The sequence below is a fragment of the Ruditapes philippinarum genome, unplaced genomic scaffold, assembly GCF_026571515.1.
Source record: "Ruditapes philippinarum isolate M1 unplaced genomic scaffold, ASM2657151v2 ctg881_1_1_1_1, whole genome shotgun sequence".
NCBI lineage: Eukaryota > Metazoa > Mollusca > Bivalvia > Venerida > Veneridae > Ruditapes > Ruditapes philippinarum.
This window is the reverse complement of record NW_026863267.1, coordinates 15,122-35,309: the sequence shown is the minus strand read 5'-3', so window position 1 is coordinate 35,309 and position 20,188 is coordinate 15,122. Positions and strand designations below refer to the sequence as shown.

The 20,188-nt window shown below is 34.4% G+C and overlaps 1 protein-coding gene across 1 annotated transcript; it reads left to right on the top strand.

Annotated features, from left to right (window-relative positions):
• Positions 1 to 595: 595 nt before the first annotated feature.
• Positions 596 to 19,934, top strand: LOC132721660 (uncharacterized). The gene is made up of 13 exons (XM_060705997.1): positions 596 to 860; positions 1,319 to 1,576; positions 2,108 to 2,223; positions 2,674 to 2,815; positions 3,551 to 3,661; positions 4,501 to 4,648; positions 6,466 to 6,594; positions 8,166 to 8,255; positions 8,640 to 8,722; positions 12,819 to 12,884; positions 13,778 to 13,835; positions 14,008 to 19,130; positions 19,837 to 19,934. The coding sequence occupies exons 1-12, from the start codon at positions 687 to 689 to the stop codon at positions 19,128 to 19,130; spliced, it is 6,498 nt and encodes a 2,165-aa protein (XP_060561980.1). The 5' UTR covers positions 596 to 686; the 3' UTR covers positions 19,837 to 19,934.
• The last annotated feature ends 254 nt before the right edge of the window (positions 19,935 to 20,188 follow it).

Here is a 20,188-nt window from a genome sequence, read left to right as displayed (position 1 = left end):
ATTGGGTGGGATAATTTGGCACATGTTGTCAAAGTACTTAGTCAAAAAAATACATGTACCAGCTAAAATGAAATGCTGAAGCCATTTATGTCTTGACTGTTAAGTGTAGCACATTTAATATTTTATCCACACAGAGAGAGAGAGAGATAGAGCGTAACGTTTTTTGTGGTATTTGTTTTTGCGGAACACGTGCATGTAATGTAAGGATGTTCGAGCGTTATTTTTCTATGGCAAAGAGAACTTAATACTTCGCCGAACGACTTATAACTTTCTTTGTAGGTCAAATACATCTACCAAAAAATGTTAAAGAAATATTCTCTTGAAACAGGGTCTTTCAAAACGATTCTATTTGAAAAACCCTGCTTGAAAGCTTTCAGGCACTATAAATATCGCCTGGAAATACTAATCAAACTTCGATCTTTATTTCTAAAAACGTAAAAAAATAAATTGAAGTAATTGTTGTAATACGCTAAATCTAAAAACACCAGGAAAAATGCAGGAATAAAATACTGAAATTCATTTGATGCACAGTGGCAATCAAACATGCTTTCCGCGGGAAAATGCTTGCTCCGCGAAACGACGTCACGTCAACAAGACGTCATTAAACTAGTGTCATGGCGGAGAAAAACGTTTTGTCAGACCGTTAAAATCATTTCGTCAATATATTTTCGTATGGTGCTGTTAAAATGGATCGACTAATGTTAAATCGGCGACAAAAGACGCTCGGCGACAAAATAGATTTCATCCCAGCTGGAGACGGATTGCCAGTATGGTCGAACTTGTCTTTAGATTCAAAATTACCAATGATGTCAAGCCCCAAGGGTTCTGTTTTACTTTACACAACAAAATTAGGGAAACCGGTAAGTTTCAACTAAATAGCTAAATAGAAGCTTTTGCCTTTACTTTCATTCAAACATTGTTCGTTACATAATCGCACCCATTTTTAAACTTTTGTCTGATTTGCAGGAGAAGTTATGCCTATACGTAGCAGAGGGATGTCTTCAGGGATTCTGTTTTCTCTATTTTGATACAAGCTGTGTAGTAGATAAAAATATAAATGTATAAAGCAGTGCCTAGAACCAGAGCCATTTAATAAAAAAAAGTATATAGGGTCTCTCTTGTAGAATCGATCAAAACAGCTTTAATAAGGAATTTACTGTAATATAATAGCCGCTGTGCTGTTTTTTTGTTTGTTTGGGTTATTGTTTTAATTAATATGCACTTTTTCAAAATGGTAGATAAATAGCCAATTTGATAAATATAATTTAATAAATATAATTACCATAATCTTATTAAACCAAACTGTATGCTGTTTTAGAAACATCAGTGTAAACAAGAACTTGATTTTGACCTTCGTGACCCAAACGGCAACTACATCTCCAACGAGTACCAACCCCTGCACGACCCGCATTTGAAGACTCATTTCAAATCGAGTATGATGCACCGGCACCTTATCAAAAAGGGGTTTATTTCGGAGGATGGAAAGGTCTTGTGCTCTCTGAAAGAGTTCAATGAGTACAGACGGTATCTTAGACATATCTACTTCCTGGAAATAGCAAAGGAGAGGAAAGGGGAGGTAAAACACCTGAATATATCATGAGTGAAAATATCATGAGTGATGAGGGGTTGATTTCTTATAGTTCTTGGTTTTTTATTTAAGGCTTAATGGGCCTTTAAAGGGACGCAACTAAGTTTTTTAACATGACGGACCTCAGACTAATTTTTGCATTGATGTAACCAATAACTTGTGTGCAAAATTTTGGATCGTTTGCTCATTCCGTTTTTCCAGAATAATTATTCGAATTGTGAAAAATGACCCAATAAACACTCAAAGCGGGCTATGAATAGAAAAAAAAAACGATTTTCAATTTATTTTCTAGTATATTTCTTAACTATCTTTTGCATTTCTATTAAAAGTACACCAGCTGATATATATACAAAAAAATAAAATTTTATGCTTCTGGACCTCAGTGGAGTTCCTTTAACTTTTTTCGTTATCATACATGTTTTACTCATCTAAAGGCCAGCACATTAAGATGTGCATCTTTGCTCTCATAATTCAGTGTAGTAATAAATATCTCAACCGAATCGGTTTGTCTTTATAAAGCTTGAAAGAAGACATAAACAGAATGAACACGACAGAGCGGAATTGCAGAAGAGAGCATCACGTGGTACACTTGTTCGCAGACGACTTCACCAGCAGAAGGAAAGAGATACAACTAAGTATATTGTTTTTGTTTATAAAATTGACTTCATGAAAATACATATCAGGTTTATTTTATTTTAAAAAAGGTCTTGATTTACTAGAGTGAATTTTGCTAGGTCGAAAGTGACCTTGCCTTGCAAAACATCAAAAAGAACAGAATGTAACATCCAATTAATTAAGCACGCTGGATATTTCTGTATTTAAATCGCCCATTTAACTAATGCAGTTTCGAAAAAGGACAGGCTTTGATAGAAATAAGTGATAGCTTCTGTTCACTTTTTTATACCCTGGCCACTCGAATACAGCATATGGGCGAGGACCTAGAATTATAATTTATATATTAGGGTCTGACTTTTGATTAAACAAAACACTGTTATTGTATTTACAAGATACAATTGTAATAGCTCCATTTATGAAAGAAAACGCCCATAATGAATGATTTTTGTTAACTGTTGTTTTTTTTTCAGATTAAAACAGTACATGGAACGGAAGTCGGACAGTCTTCAGCAACGGTTGAGCCAAGTTCGAGAGGAAATGGCACATAAAGAGAGAAAACAACGCGAAGGAGCAGAGAGGCGCCAAATTACCATGTTGCAGAATCAGAGGGAGGTAGGTATAACAAAGAATCTTTGCCATTGGTTGATTTTGAATGAATACATAGGACTCAACCAATCAATGTTTACAAGAGTTGATTTTGGTTAAGCTTTTGTCCAGAAAAGAATCATGATATTAGTCAGTCCTGAATGCATGAATCAGAAGATTTACTAGATCTATTTTGTCTCAAATCATGTTTTTTCCTCGGGAAGAATATACGAGTTAGCATATATACCGAGCATTTAAATATTGATATGAAATGTTTAGGTTATATGTCCTGAAACGTTCACACAGCCAGGAAAAGGGGTTGTCCTTCAAAAGATAAAACCCGACTTTAATTGAGAACTTTCATGACAGAAATTTAGTCTGTTTGTGAGACGTTTTAGTTGGGTTTTACGTCACATTAACGCAACAAAGGTCATAAGGCGTCTCTCCAGTTTAACTTGGAAAAGAAGACCTCAGGTGCTTCTCTATGCATTCTTTACCTGAGTAGAATCAGCGACGTTCCATAATCTAGCTAGATAGCTTACTCACATGAAAGAATCCAAAGTCCCTGGCGGAAAAAAAATATATATCAACTCTTTGATAGAATATAAATAGTAACGTATTATAGCTGATACGTAACCAATCACACCTGCCGTTACGGATACATATATAACAAGTCTGAAAGATCGGAGACCCAAACACAAAATCTAGCTATCATTTTTGTTTTGTATTTGATTTTATCAGTATAAATACAACTTGTTTCAGAGTGAGGAGAGAAAATTATCAATGTTACGACGAATTCAACAGAGAGATTTAATGAAGAGGAAACTTGATGAAGACAAAGAAACGCAGCGAAAAATGAGGACAGAATTAACGGTAAATACAGTTTACCCCGTTACTTAAGGCCGCATCATGGACCATTTGTGCAAAAGCTATTTTTTTGTGGCTGAAATACTCTTTTAATCAGAAATTGACTTATTTTGAGAAATAGTTTTGTCAACAGAGGCAAGTACTTTCATTTCATATCTAAGACAGGAATGCCTGTAATTAGTAGTTACGGCGCATGCGTATAATAAAGCCATCTAAAATTTTATCGAGTCATTTCGTACCCTAATTTTGATGGACTCCCGTCAGAGAGGGAGATGTAATTCATCAATTGTAGTTGTAGTACATGTATTTAATAGAATCATAATAACACAAATTAACCTTGTTTGCATTTTAGCTCGACTATTCAAAAAATAGGGAGAGTTATTTTACTCATCTAGGCATTAGCGTCGTTGTCGACATCGCAGTCACACTTGGGTTGAGTTTTTGCGTCTCCAAAACTACTGAAGAACACTGGTCGAAAATTCACACACTTATTTAAGAGCATAATAATATGGAATCAATGTCAATGGCCAATAACTTTAACATGAATTTTGACAGAATTATGGCCCTTTTTGAACTTAGAAAATTATACATTAACAAAGCCAAGCACTGAGAATATTCGAACGGGATGTTCTCCTAAAAGCTCTAGTTGATGTAAATTATGATACTTATACATTGATAACAAAACATTTTTATTGATGTCTGTCCTAACTAGTAATATTCACAAACCCCAAATTTCAAATAGCACATCGTAACGCCCAATGCAGTGGTGTTTCAATAGCGTTGTATATTTCATATTGTACTCAATTTTTTTGGTCAAATTGGGTGTATTTCTTTTTAATTTACAGCGAATGGAAACATGGAATACTCGGATACAGGCGCAGAAGGAGATGATAGACCATTATAATGAGGCCATGAAACAAAATGAGGAGGAAAGAGCAAAAAATATTTCAAAGCGGGAAACAATGATTGCAAAGAAATGGGAAGAAATTCAAAGTAAGATATTGTGAGGTTGTTATACAATGTTGACAACAATACTTTTTTTCTCTAGGACGAGTACACTTTTGTCAAACCTATATTGGACGAGGCACTAGCCGAGTCTAATACAGACTTTGCAGCTGTATACTAGTCTAATAGAATCAGTATTGTACTCAACAATGTCTCACATTTTTTCACACCAACATTTTTGGACATTTTGTCAGAACATTTTTTCTAAGTAATGGTTAGTTTTGGATTAGTATAATGAAATCGTGACTTAATTGATAAGATTGAGTACGATATATAATGATTTTTATTTCGTGGTGTAAACGCTTGAAGTTTATTGGATACATTGTATAAGATGTGGTTTTAATGTTTTTATCTCATTTTCGGTCATTTTAAAATGTTATTTCAGTCTTTAATTAATTTTAAAATGCTCGAGTTCAGGTGCTCAGTAAAATTATCACTTGGGTCGTTAATTTCAAAGTATCTACTGGAACAATACAAAATGGTATGGTAATGCTAGAGTTATTACAATGCTTTTCAGTGGTTTATAGAAATACATCAGTGAAATATAAAACTGATATTTCACTGTTTGAAACAGTGAAATAATTATCAATTTGATGTTTTTCACTGATTTAAATTTAAGCCCGTTACTTTGTTTCAGTGAAATACTAGCGTGCATAGAACTGAAAACCAACTTTATGACGTGACGTTGTAAATGACGTCACGTTGTATTATTATTTGGCGCGATTTTTATTAAGTATTAGGTTCAAATGTCTTTTTAAACGTTTAAATTATTTGCATATAATAAAAAGAAAATTTGTTTAGTTTAGTGTAAGATCGAAATATATTCACCTTGTGGACACCATAAGTTCTATTTTTCCCATTGTGGCTGCGCCATTCGTGAAATATACTTTTTAGTGATATTTTCCGATCTCACACTGAACTGAACAAACATCCTCTATTTTCTTTCTAATATGTAATTAATAATGTAATTTATTCATTTCACGTTTGTTTCTTTCACCCAAACGCTTTAAAGGCACATAATACCTAAGTAATGAATACATTTGTTCTTCTGAAGAAAAAGCAAATATGAGTTTTATAACATTTAAATAACGGTTTAAAAACTTGTTACATGCTTATTACTTGAAGAAAGTAGAATTGGGAGTGAAATTATTGTCAAAACAGTATTACAAAGTAGTATTTTGACTTCGATACAAAATACTTAAATCAATATAACTAATACTAATTGCCAGAAAGCAGCAAAAGCAAAAGATGGTTCAGGCAATTGGCTAATGATTAACTTTTTAGAAACTATAACAAGACACCAAAAATAAGAAATAAATAAAGAATTGAGAAATAAAGATAAAACCATATCTGAGGCATATTGGGCCTTTAAAGGGACTCCACTGAGGTTTTTAGACATGATGGGACTGAAAATATTTTTTCCAGATAAATGTACCATTTGATGTAGGTTGAGACCACTAATCTTTGTGCAAATTTTCAGATCATTCGCGCATTTCGTTTTTCCAGAATAATCATTCAAATGGTAAAAAGTGACCTTATTTACTCAAATCAGATTAAGAAAAGCATAAAAACACGATTTTCAATTTATTTTAAAGTATATTTCTGAACTATCTTTGCATGTATATTTCTGTTTAAAGTGCCCAAGCTCATTTATGTAATAAATTCAAATGTTATGTTTTTAGGCTTTTAAACCTCAGTGGAGTCCCTTTAAAGTGTGATTATACTTTTTCAGCTCCTATATTGCTTGAACATGTATGCACATAATGCAACCGTCTAAGGTTTTCTGCTTGCGTTACCTTTTGCAGAGAAAATAGAGCATCTAAAGCAGACGGCCAAAGAGAAGAAGCAGAAGAAAGACGAATCATATTTCAAGAATCTCAGTGAAAAACTGGCTTCCGGTGATTATAGAATATGGACCAGACGAAAGTTTCAAGGTTTCAAAGTTTATTTTCATACTCCGGCCCATATACAACACTTGTACAGCATATAACAATAACATATGGGTGTTGACAAGAAGATGACCCCATTCATGTATTATTATTTTAACTTCCATTTTTTGTGAAATGGTATTTGAATTGACATAGACCTGACATGAACACTAAATATAAGGCAAAAGACAGAAGAGACCATGTATCAATTCACCAGGAACAGCTTTATTCATATTCAATTCATTCACAGCATTAACTACTTCCCGAGCTACAATTGTGGTATTAAGAATGCAAAATTTATTGCTCTGGGTATCAAAAATGAAGTAAGGCTCCACTATTTCATCCTCAAATAATCCCTCCGTCTGAAATTGAGACTTAAAATTGGTACTTAAAAACAATCTTTATTTTGGTTATGTGATCAATAGAATATTACTATTCGTGTAGGTTCATTATTGAATTTATTGAACAATATAATCAGTATTTAACCTGCACTCATTCAATATCCTCCCTCTATCTATCCTTTAAAAACATTGACCTCTCTCCAACGTTACATTGACAAATTCATATACATTGCCACGAGTGTATAAGATATAGCTCTTAATTAGTTATATATTTCATCACATATCCGTACAGTTTTTACTTATCCGTAAAAAATGGTATGGCACGGCCGTGCATGTAAATTTTACGTGACGTCATTTACATTATACAAACAGCGTAAAAGCGTGCTTAATGTCACACTATATGTGCGTCAAAAAAAAAATTTTTTTACTGAAAAATGGTTCTATTTTTGGCGTATAACATAATTACAACTAGAACTGCCACTGTCATGGCGTGAATACCCCCGCATACCACTTTGTCAGAAGCTTTTTTTTTAAGTCAAGGCTCCTGTGACCTTGAACTTTGACCCAGTGACCTCAAAATCAATAGGGGTTATCTACTAATCACGACTAACCTCCATGCCAAATATGAAGACTGTGGATCAAAGGAATCTCAAGTTATTGGGCGGACAAGCTTTTTAAATTCATGGCCCCTGTGACCTTGACCTTTGACCCAGTGACCTATAAATCAATAGGGGTCATCTATTAATCATGACTAACCTCCATGCCAAATATGAAGAATGTGGGCCAAAGGAATCTCAAGTTATTGGGCTGACAAGGAAAAACCGACGGACGGACGGGGAGACGTCCGGACGGCCGGACAAGCTGATTCCAGTATACCCCCCTTACAACTTCGTTGTGCGGGGGTATAAAAAAGTATACTATTAGATTCATATAAGTTGATTACTAAATTTATTGAACTCGTTGAATAAAATAACAATGTGCTCACCAGAAGCTTGCAAAATATAATTATTTTATTAAGCCCGGTCAATAAATTCAGTATTGCACTTACACTCATTCAATATCGTCCTTATCGTGAACTTTCAGAACAAGTTTGATTGACACAAATGAAATTTTAAAGTGCATAGTAGCATACCTTACGCATATGCAATCTTTTAAAAAATCAGCTCTCAGGACCCAAATTCAGATAATGTATATATTACGATTAAGTTGAAGTCAACTTTTGTTTTTAATTTTCAGAGCGACGGCGTTCTCCAAAGAAGACGTTTCATAGTTCCTGGAAGTTAACAGACGTTCTTAGGACCTTTGAAGTCCCCAAATATACATCACGTATGCATATATTTCTTAAATACGCGGTTATATAATGAGTTCATAAACCAGCATAAATTAACGTGTCAAAAAACATGTCTTTTAGGCAAACAAAATGACGTAAATACTCCATATTGTGTCGGCGGTTGAACGCCACGCAAATATTTCTTAAAAGTCACACAAAGGACATATAAACAGACTAAGGTTTGTTTTGTACTACATTGAATTTTTAAAGATCTTTTCGTTAAAATCAACTTGGATTGAACGTAAGAGGTTTTGTCATTGTGCAACACAATTAATTAATTATTTATTCTGTATACCCGAACATAGCTAGGCACTAATTAAATTTTAGGTTTGCTTTAATCGCTATGTAGATACGTTATTTTAAGTTCTCTTTAATTTAAGAGCAAGGTGATCCAGAATTACTGGAAATGTTAAATGCCGCAATAGACGGTGCAGTTGACATGGTTACAAGCTCGGACAAACTGGTAAGTATACAAATAACAAAGGTCTTTTCGTTTATCTTCATCATATACATTGTAGCATAATTTATATAGAGGATATTTGTTTAGTTCAGTGTAAGATCGGAATATATTTCACCGAGTGAGCACCAAAAGGTATATTTCACGAGTGTCTATTTTCTGTACCTCAGGTTTATATATAAAAATGTATTAATTGAGTGTTGAGCAAACTAGGTAAAAATTAACCAACTTACAAATTTACAAATCCTACTTTTTAAATGGTTACAACAACATTTCTGTCCCATTTCTTTTATAAAAAAGTGTCACTTGCGAAATGTTGAAATAATAAAGAGCCGTTTTTCAGCACATTGTGAACATTACACATGTATGCTGCATGTAAGTTTTTTGTGTGTTGTTTTTTTTGTATTTGCTTTTTTTCTCTGCCGAAAATAACATCTGCATAAGTTCATTTTTTTTATTCAATTATAACGGCAATTAAGGTATAGCGATGGATAATCGATAATATTAAAAAGTCATCTTAAACTTAGAAGTGTATACTTGATCAATTTCTTAAAAAAATACAGAAAACAACAGATGTTTACCATCTTTGTTTTAAAAATAAAAAGTGGCGTTTTTAATTTGAAATTTAAAGTTAAAGTCAAGGAAACAAACAACATCAACAACAACAATAACAACACCATATTTTCATCAAGTCATAAAATGTCTGAAACCGGGAGATTGCTACGTGTGCTTGCTTTAACGTGGCAAGCTCTCGACAATTTTTGGAATTCAGCACGGTTTTGGGAAAATTTCGACAAGAAGATTAATCACACCATTTGATTAACATAAAGGAATTCCTGGCAACCTCCAATAAATTTCCAGGATATCTTAAAGTAACAGCAAAGTTATCTATAAAAATATTACTTGTAAATCGAGTAATATTTTTCATTGACCAATATAAAAGTCACGTGGGTTGGCTACATAGCTAAGAAGGTGCTAAAATATAATTGTAATACACCCTTTGTTAGCCATTGAAATAGTATTTAATGTATAAAATGGGCTTTTCAAAAATGGTTATTATTCAGAGGCGGGCGCGCTATGGTGCAGTGGTAAACACTGTCTGCCTTCAAATCAAGGGGTCGTGAGTTGATCCCCCGCTACTCCACTGAACGAATAAATGACTACAAGACTGACAAAACCAAAACATTGACACAGTATGACGTGAACGATAGATACAAGAGAAGACCTTAACGGATCAGGAAACAAGTACCGAAAGTATAAGACCGAAGACGACGACCCATAACAGAAGGAAGAACGGAGACAAGAACTGACAACAAGCGAACAGAAGGAAGAACGGAGACAAGAACTGACAACAAGCGAACAGAGACGAGGGCCGATAACAGAAGAACAGAAACAGGGACAGTGAACAGTAGAACTGACAATAAACGAACAGAGACGTCGACCGATAACAGAAGAACAGGACAGGGACCGTTAACAGAAGAATTGACAACAAACGAGACAGAGACCGATAACAGAAAAACTGCCGACAAGCGAACAGAGACGCGGACCGCTAACAGAAGAACAGGACAGGGACCGATAACAGAGAACTGAAACAAGCGAACAGACACAGAGACCGATAACAGAAGAACTGACAACAGACACAGGGCTCGATAACAGAAGAACTGACAACAAGCGAACAGAGACGTGGACCTCTAACAGTAGAACAGGACAGAGACCGATAACAGAACTGACAACAAGACAACGGAGACGAGAATGGATAACAGACAAATAGAAACAAGGACCGATTACAAAATAGCAGAGACGGGAACCGATGACAGAAGAATTTATAACAAGAAAACGAAGTCCAGGACTAATTACAGAAGAACGAAGACGAGAACAGATAACAGAACAAGACAGGGACCGAGAACTGACAACATGATAACAGAAGAACTGACAACAAGACAACGGAATCGAGGACCGATAACAGAACATCTGACAACAAATGAACTTAGACCAGGACCGATTACAGAAGAACGAAGATCACGACCAATAACAGAAGAACTCACAACAAGGAAACTGCGACGAGGACCAATAACAGAAGAACTGACAACAAGAAAACTGCGACGAGGACCAATAACAGAAGAACTCACATCAAGAAAACTGCGACGAGGACCGATAACAGAAGAACGAAGACGACGACCGACGACCGACGACCGATAACAAGAAAACGAACACCAACACCCAACAGTAATCAGAGAAAGGTGCCCCTAATGGTCACTATAAGGAACTGTAAAATTGACAATATAGGACAGTTATATGCCTTAAATGTCACCTGTATGCAAAATTTAAACAAAATTTACCGTGTGGTTTATGAGTTATGGACATTTTTCTTAACTTAAACTTTGCCATTAGAAGGGGTTTTTTCAGAAATGAGGAAACTCTAAATAATCTATAATATCATCATTATGAAAAATGTTTTCCTATTGCTCATTGTTAAGAAACAAATAATGACATTTAGGTAACAAATTAAACAAGCAAAATGATTGTTTTTAAACGAAATGTTTTTAATATGTATAAAAATGTAACCCTACCCCACCCAATTTTAACACTTATTTCACCATTTCCATGTGTAAAAGCCTTATTTAAAATATTCCTAAAATTTTCCACAATGAGGGGCTGTTTTCAAAGTTTACCTAAATTTTCTTAAATGTATATTGGTTGATCATGCGAAATATAAAATACTTTTACCGTGTAGTTTTTATTTAATTAACTTTTGAAAATATCTGGTATCATATTTGCTATTAAATTTGGCATTATTTATTAAAAATATACCTACAAAAATTATATAATTAAAGTGAAACACTTTTTTCTTCCATTAGGGATCTGGGAGATTAATAAAAAATGTTAAAAAGAAAAAAAAAGAAAGAAAAAAAGTTGCCCCTTCTGGGGTTCGAACCCACGCCCCTCAGTTTCAATACACTTTACAGTGATTCTAGCCTATTTGAATACACTTCAAAGTGGAGATAGTGCATTAGGGGTGTACTACCTTAATATGCTTGCATAGAGTGCCAGATAAAATACATGAAAGCAGGTAGGGCAGAAAAGAGTGAAGTGTTCGCCTTAAAATTTTCAGTATCTATATTACTAATATATTGGCCTATAAAAAATGTCCGCCATCTTGGATTTTTCGGCAATATTGGATTGTTTTGTTTTAATTCTGTTTTGGTGTCTAATTTGTTTTTACCTGAACATGCTTTGTGACAAATTTTAGGCTTTTCCATTCCTTAAAAGTTTTATTTGCTATATCATCCATTTATGATAAAGAAACTTGGCGGCCATTTTAGTGGTCATTTTAAATGGCCATTTCAATGGTCAAGATAAAGTTCCACCTTTATCGGATTCAGCATACCTTAAATAGGTAAAATACACCAAGATACCACTTGTACTACAAAATGCCTCTAGAATCTTATAGGGAGCCAAATTCTCAAAATCAGTCCTGTCTATTAATCAATACACATTTTATAATGTACTTATAAATGAAATATAAAAGAAATATTCCGTATTTGTAATGTAAAAAATGATTTTTTTTCTGGAGTGAAAGATATTTTCAGTATTTTCTTTGGTGTCTTGTCGGACAACTTTCTTCTAAATTCAGCCAATAACAAAATTTAAGTGGAAGTCCTTAAAATTGTATTGTCTAAACAGAGAAAATGTATATAGTAAACAGCAAAATCAAGAGTTTTTTTTATAAATACAGGATTTAACTTCATCTTGTGGTATGAAAATTATCATATTTCACTCGTGGCTACCGCCATTCATGAAATATCAATTTTCATACCACTTGATAAAAATAAATCCTGTATTTATAGAAAATAAACTTGAATATCCTCTATGTATTTTTATGATGATATTGCAGATGTGGGGACTTACGGTGTAATAAATAGAGGATAATGAATGAGTGTAGGTTTAATACTAAATTTATTGAACGAGTTGAATAAAATCATATTATATCGTATTATTATTATTATTATATTATTATTATAATTATTATTACCGACAAGAGTTTTCAAACTTAAACAGAAACTATGGATTGCTATGAGTTAAGTATATTTTTCTTTCGCAGGACGAAGGCCATCTCAAAGAAAAAGCACGAAACATTGTAAATGACGTTATTGAAAGGGTGAAGACGGTAAATATTTCATTTCATTTTCTAATGTGTGATTTCTAAATATTTATGTACTTTTTTTGTTATTTAATTTACATGCATAACGAGAAAATGTGCAAGAGCATGCTTTAGTTTTATCACATCCGTGTCGCATTTGCGACTTCGTAAAAAACAGTAATGTACGGCCGTGCATAATTATATTTTGACGATACGTCATTTGCGTTATACTAACATAACGTAAAGACGCAGTGAATATAGCGTAAATATACACAATATGTGCGTCAATGTAAAAGTGGTTATTTTTCACGGTAAACCGGAGCCTGGCATAATATGGGGTTATTCTGCTCGAGCAAACATTTGATATTTATGAGCTTCATTCCGTAGTTAAATAAAGAACAAAAACTCATAAAATTCAAATTAAGAGCTATTTTTTTGTTTTTATGAGCTAATTTTGCTTATGGACGTTGGTCCAGGTGGTGTTTATGAGCTGATTTGCCTCATAAACATCAAAAGTTGGTACGTCCGTTCAATAATTTTAGTATTGTATACCCATTCTCTTTCAATATTCTTTACATATTAATTCAAACGATAAATCGCTCTAAGGATATCCGTTTTAAATTGAACGATCGAAAAATTCCGCTCAAGAAGTCTTTTCGCATTCCTCAAATAAGCTAAATAAAAAAGCAAAAAGCATAACATTACTATCAGTCATTGGCTTTATTTCGTGTAGTTTTCTGTTCATTTTTTATAGTCCCCCCCCCAGGGCGGCATATTAAAATCAACACTTTTTCATGGCAGCTCTTGTTCTACATTAAGACTTTTTATAAAAACAAACAAGACCTTTCCACCATCTCGTTGCTACGCCATTTTCGGATATAACCACCCGATCATTTCATCTCTGTTACTTGTTTTTGTAGGACATATATCCACATTATCTTCAAATGCTGGGCGACGACACGAAAGATGATATAGAAGGTAAATTGTCAATAACGTTACACTTTCCATTTATAAAGTAGGAATAAATATAATTGAAAACACTTCCATGATAATCAGTATTTTAGTGCACTTCTATTAAAGAAAAAAAATCTATTTTAGAACTTTTTATTTCATCTGCATTGTTGCTGTATGTGTTCTTGTTTTGTTTTAGCAATTAAGAGCAAATCGGTCAGGTTTAGTGCAGATGAAGAAGAAATAAAAGCAAGCCTGGAGTCTATTCATATAGATTCAAGTGCAGACAGTTTAACTGATGGAACATTTAAACTTAAACCAGTTTCCGAGCACATTCTAACACCTTGCGCTTCTCAACTTGAACTGAAGAAACTTGAAGCTGAAGCGATTCTAGGATCACCGGAACTTGCCGACAAGACAGGTTCAATTTCATTCGTTGAAACACTTTTACTGCGGCTTCTAGATGACCTCAATAGTGGACGTCTGAGTAAAGAAGAAATCATGAAACTCGCATCCTATTCTATGGATATTATACAATCGGCCGAGACTGAAAAGAGCGATGCCATAATGGAAGTTCCTGAGGAGAGTGAATCAGACGGACCATACCTAGCATCCAGTTCCTCATCCATAATTGCAAAGAAAATGATAGATTTCACTCTAAGTAAAATCCTAACCGATATTCAACGTGGAAACGTTCACCATGATGATTTGGCATCATTGGCAGTTTCTTTGTTAGATAACGTAGTGGAAAGCGAAAGCAGTGCAAACGTTTCTGTCAGTGAGGAAGACTTAGATGGATATATTGAGGAGACAATACAGAGAGCGGCAACGTCAGACATGGATCCGAGAGAAGATTCATTGGTCTGCGAAACTTTACTAGATGATTTCATGGTCGTTACACTCAAAAGTCTTATCAAAGACCTGGAGAAAGAGGTTCTTACAAAAGAACAAATTCAATCACTGGCTATGTCAGTTAAACAAGAAACTAAACACATTTTATCTTCAAATTCTGATGCAAATATTGAAAACACAGAAGATGTCCAGAATGTTTTGCAGGATGTTTTAAGGCATTTACTATCAGGTGCTTTAGATTTAAAGACAATGTATCAAGTCGTGTTTGCCATATCATATGCATACAATGCCATAAAAACGCACTCGTCCCTAAGTGTAAAGAAAATGACCGATTTGGTTAAAGAAATCCTTTATGTGGTGGAACAAAACGCAGGAAATTTTGAAGATCTTAACCTTAACATCATTCATGAAGCAAACAACAGGATTTCCAATACCGATCTTAACCCCAGACAAGTAGAAGACTTATCTGTTAATATCGTTACTGCTGTAACAAAGTCTGATATTTGCAATGTGGAAATGGCTAAAGGTATTGTTGAAGACGTTCTGCAGAAAACGAAAGAAAAACTAGAAAGTAATCCATTTGATACAGAGATACGACAAAGTGTAATGGACATGGCCGAGTCAGTCATATACACACTACAGGATAGCAGTGTATCTCCAGCCTATGTTGATGTCCTTTTAGATCTACTGAAACATCTAAAGATACTGATCGAAAATAAAGGGGGAATAAACGATATGACAGGATGTGACATTGATCAGCTCATAACAAAAATCGCATCTAAGGCAATCAGTGACGACAATATTTTGGAAATAGCAACTATGATTGCCAAAATTGTTAAGTGGCGAATTCAGTCAGATTCATCAATTGCAGCCTCTTTTGTTGTGAAGGAGTGTTTGGAAACTGCCCTTCATGGTATAATGAATGATTCTGTTGAAGACGTCTTCTTATGTGACATGGTTAATGCTCTGAAATCATTTTGCAATAACTCAGAAACATTATCACGTGATCCTTTGCCATTTCTTAGATCATTAGCTACATTCTTACGAAGTGTCCTGAAAGTTCTAACACACAGGATACAATCTGGTGAATTAAACCAAGCTGATATCTCTGAACTTTCAGATATGTTCAAAAGTAAAATTAAAAATGTAGAAAAACAGAATGAAGAATTTATCGATGATAAAGATCTAACTCAGATGATCAAATTTATACAAAACTTTGCTAACGCCATACAAAATGGTGAGTTGGGCAATGAAGATGTAGAAGAAGTGGGATTTAAACTCATTGAATGCGGCAGAAAGCTTGTTAGTTCTTTCAAACGGAAATCAGATAAAATCTGTTCGCCTTGCTCAGACACCATTGCAGGAGATGCCGTGGAAGAAGTGATTAAAACTCTTCAAATAGAAATAGAAAAAGGTGATTTATCCAAAGATTCCTTAAAAGAAATGACAAAAGTTATTATTGAGTCAACATCTGCCTCGGACATTGCAAGCGAAGTTGTTGCATATACAATAAAAGGTAAAGATGAAGATATTGAAAGAGGCTGCAGACCTTCCCAATTGGATTCATTTCAAACAATTCAAAGATCTCCTTTAGCATCTACGGTAGCATCACAAATAGTGAAACAAACAATCGAATCTATTATAATGGATATAACACGGAAAGGCATACCAAGACAGATGTTAAGTTCTGTTGCAGTCACAATGGTTACAAGCTTGTCCGGAGACAGAATTGGCGATATCAACTTACAACAATATGTAAAAAGATTCAGAGCCACGATTTCAGATATTGTTGAATGTCTTCGGAGAGACGAAGTAAGTCAGACTTATGCTGAAGAGATATTCTGTATTATACTGGAGCAATACAAGACATGCGTTCTTCATCACAAAGATGAATCTCAAACGATAAACCAGTTATCGGATGATGATGTTGAACTGTTTAGCAACTTGGTGATGGAGACCATTCAAAATGTTGAAAGAAGTGTTGAAAAAGGACGAATGGGGGAAAGGGCGTTTTCAGATCCCTTCTTACCACACTCTGAAGATACTTCCGTTATGGCTGAAGAGCTTATAGATGCTTGTTTGGATAAAATTAGAACTGATATTGCTGCCCAGAAAACAATGCTTATTCGGCCTACTCGTGATTTAGTTGACTTTATTCTCGAAATTGTAACTAGGCTGCAGGCGGAACTTGCTGATGGTACAATATCAAACCTCTCAATGGCACACTTCTTCCAAACGATCAGCAATGAACAAGCCGACATGAAGACACTTGAAATGAACGCGGCAAATAATTTGCAGAAGGTCTATGAAGACATCAGACGCTACAGGGACAGTTCATCCTACGTTATTCGTATACTTGATACTTATTTAAACCCTGACAGTGCTGATGAAGTATTTGGTGACCCACTCAAGGCTATAGAAGGCATACTCGTTAACGTTAGCTCTGAAATTCTCACAAAGTTTGTTAAAGCAACGTTGCAGACAATTTTGATAGGTATGAGAGACGACAGCAGTTATTTATATGAAAAAGCACCGTCTGCTTACGTATTAAGATCTGCTTCATCAATAATTGCGGAAAATGTAATAAAAGAAGTAGTTTCTCGTGTTAACTCTGATATGAAAAATCGAGTACATAAAATACATGGTACAGTGAGTAAGCGAGACATAGAGAGAGCAGCAAGTAGAATTCACTACGAGTCCCCAAGAGAAGCAAAGAAATCAACAGCAGCTTTATCGGCAAGCAGAGCAAGTGTGAACTCTGTTTTATCAAAAGAACTCGAAGACATTGTGCTTGAAACTTTACACAATATTGTGTCGAATCTAATGCTTGAACAATCAATGAAATCACAAAAAGGAAGCAGATCCCATTCCGGCTCAGATATGTCGCAAGAAATTGAAGATTTTGTATTAAGTTCGTTGCAGAGTATTGTACTTGACCACCAAGATAGGCGTTCGCAATTAGAAATGGGTGTAAGGCGCACTGGAAGTAAGTTTACCGAATCAAGTATTGAACTTGTGTCTGGAGAAAGTAAAGAGGCCATGGCTTATATTAACGAAGTATTGCAAAATGTGATTCAAGAAATGAAGGCCGAACTAGCAGATGAAGTTACAGAAAACGGATCTAATGTTGATTCCCCAAACATACAAACAATGATTCTTGAGTATCTCCAAAATGCAATGAATGATTCACATGACCTTACTGCGATAGAAAGATCATTTGAACTCTTTAGCCCCGATGACGTCAATAAGGTTCTTCTGGAAACAATATCTGGAACTGTTCGTAATATTGAGGAAGACAAATTTTCTACTTCGAATTTGACAGTAATGTACAATGCAGCAACGCGTTTCTTGAAAGATGCCGATCCACAATTTCAATCGGTAGAAAATGAAAAGATCACCAAAGATTTAATTGTGGACCTTATGAAGCAAGTCAAACTAAAAGTTGAAACGATTGAAATTCGCACGAAGACTCTAAACAGAATCTCATCTCAGTTGGTAACACTCGGAATGGACGTAACGGACATGGAAAGATCTTCACCAGACAATAAGGCAAGTGATTTGTCTATCGAATCATCATTGATTAGCGAACTCGTAAGAGATGTTCTTGTACGAATGTCACATCAGCTCAGTGATGAACTAGCAGAGGAATCGAGGAGAAAAGAGCAAGAAACTGCTAATAAAGAGGGAGGAGAACACTCAAAGAGTTTTATCGAAATCGTTACAAACAGTTTGAGTAAAGCAAACAGCAAAACAAGTTCTAAAAAGAATGTGAACTATAACAGTCGAATGTCTGCGTCTACTGAAGGTAGTTGTTCTTCGGATTCGAATGAGTCTTCGATACAGAAAATTACCACGAATACAAAGGTTGAAAAGGGCAAAAGTAGTAAAAATGCCCCAACGATACAGTCAAAGAAACCTGTAAGAAAATCAATGGAATCGACTCCGTTCATAAAGCAGTCTAGGAGCCCATCTAAAAAAGAAACAACTTCAAAGAAAACACCAGATAAAATTGTCCACGCAACAAAATCATCGCCGAAGAAACAAATAGAAATATCTCGAAGCTCGAAAGTTGTATCTTCTGCCAAGAAATCTCCTTTAAGTAGTAAGAAAACTTCAGTGAAAGAAACGGCACAAAAACATCCAATTAGGGCAAGCACCTCTGAAAAGAAAGCCACTGTAAAGAAATCCTTAAGTCCGACTATTTCTGCGTCTACTTCAACAGCGAAATCTTCGAGTATAGAGATAGCTTTACTTAAAGGTAGCACTAAAAATGAAGGTGTCAAATCTACCAAGGACAAACACAGAGTGAGTAATAAAATTTCAAAACCTCCTGCCGATGAAAAACTTGTCCGACCTAAAGAGTTAAAGTCAGTTAGCGGCGTACATAAAACGAAGGTTAAATTTAGAGAACAGATCGAGGAGAGTCTAACGGATCCTTGCACGTGCGACAAAGAAATAAACCAGCAATAGGTAAGCTGACTGCTGAATACTTATTAAAATAAGGAATGTATACCAGGTACCGTGTTCACCAAGATCTAAGGATTAAGATCAGGAACAATTTTAAAAACTCAAATATTCCCCTATTGTTTATCCTCATAGATTAAATATTTAATAGAAATTTGACAAAATTGGATTTGAAATTACATATACATGTTCATGAAATTTTGGAATTAACAAATTGTTATTTTAAAAGATATAAGCATTTTACAGTTGATCCATATATTGATCTTGATCCTAAAATTGATCCTCATTTTGATCTTTGTTTCGATATTCATCGATTTTATCCCCAAAATAGGATGGTTTCTTTGCAAATCATCAATATTTGACATTATGATTATGTACCATTCAATTCTGGCAAAATACGATCAATTTGAGTTTTATAAAACAATGAAAGTAAAATCATGATCATTTGATCCTGATCTTTTCTTAGTGAACAGGGGGCCAGTTGATGGAATGTTTGAAAAATAAATACCGGTATATATATATTTTTTTCTTAGTTCAATGTCTTATAAAATTACATGGCGCAGTAAAATATATGCTTTTAAATGGGTATTTTTTAGTTTTTGGAGTAATTAATATCTCTTTGATCAAATTCAGTACTTTGTTTATTAGCAAAATCATACATTGATAAATGTTTTTATGTTCTAACATGTTGTGTATGTATTAATTATTTCAGATGATGACATGCTGGCAAGAAAGTTACAAGTTTCATTATCTCGAAATAATCTATTTATTTTTTGTATATGTAATGAAATTAATAAATCATATCAGATACGTATTTTTTATTTAATTAATGCTATAACTGTCATCTTCATCATTATTATTAACATCACCATCATCATTATTATTGTTGCTGCTGCTGTTCTTGTTTTTGTCTGGTCTAGAACAAGTTATATATTACGTTTAAAGGATTAAAGAAAGGTAAATTGCGACTTCCTAGCCCTTCTGGTGAAAGAAGATCTAATTTGCCCCCTCATGCATAATTCCAGGAACGATCTCAATCGGAACATCTTGACGATTATTCATAA

Excerpts from the sequence above, each read along its gene's own strand:
- LOC132721660 (XM_060705997.1), top strand. The coding sequence starts at position 687 with ATGGATCGACTAATGTTAAATCGGCGACAAAAGACGCTCGGCGACAAA. Across the intron at positions 1,577-2,107 it reads CAAAGGAGAGGAAAGGGGAG|CTTGAAAGAAGACATAAACA; the intron begins GTAAAACACCTG and ends GTCTTTATAAAG. Across the intron at positions 13,836-14,007 it reads CACGAAAGATGATATAGAAG|CAATTAAGAGCAAATCGGTC; the intron begins GTAAATTGTCAA and ends GTTTTGTTTTAG.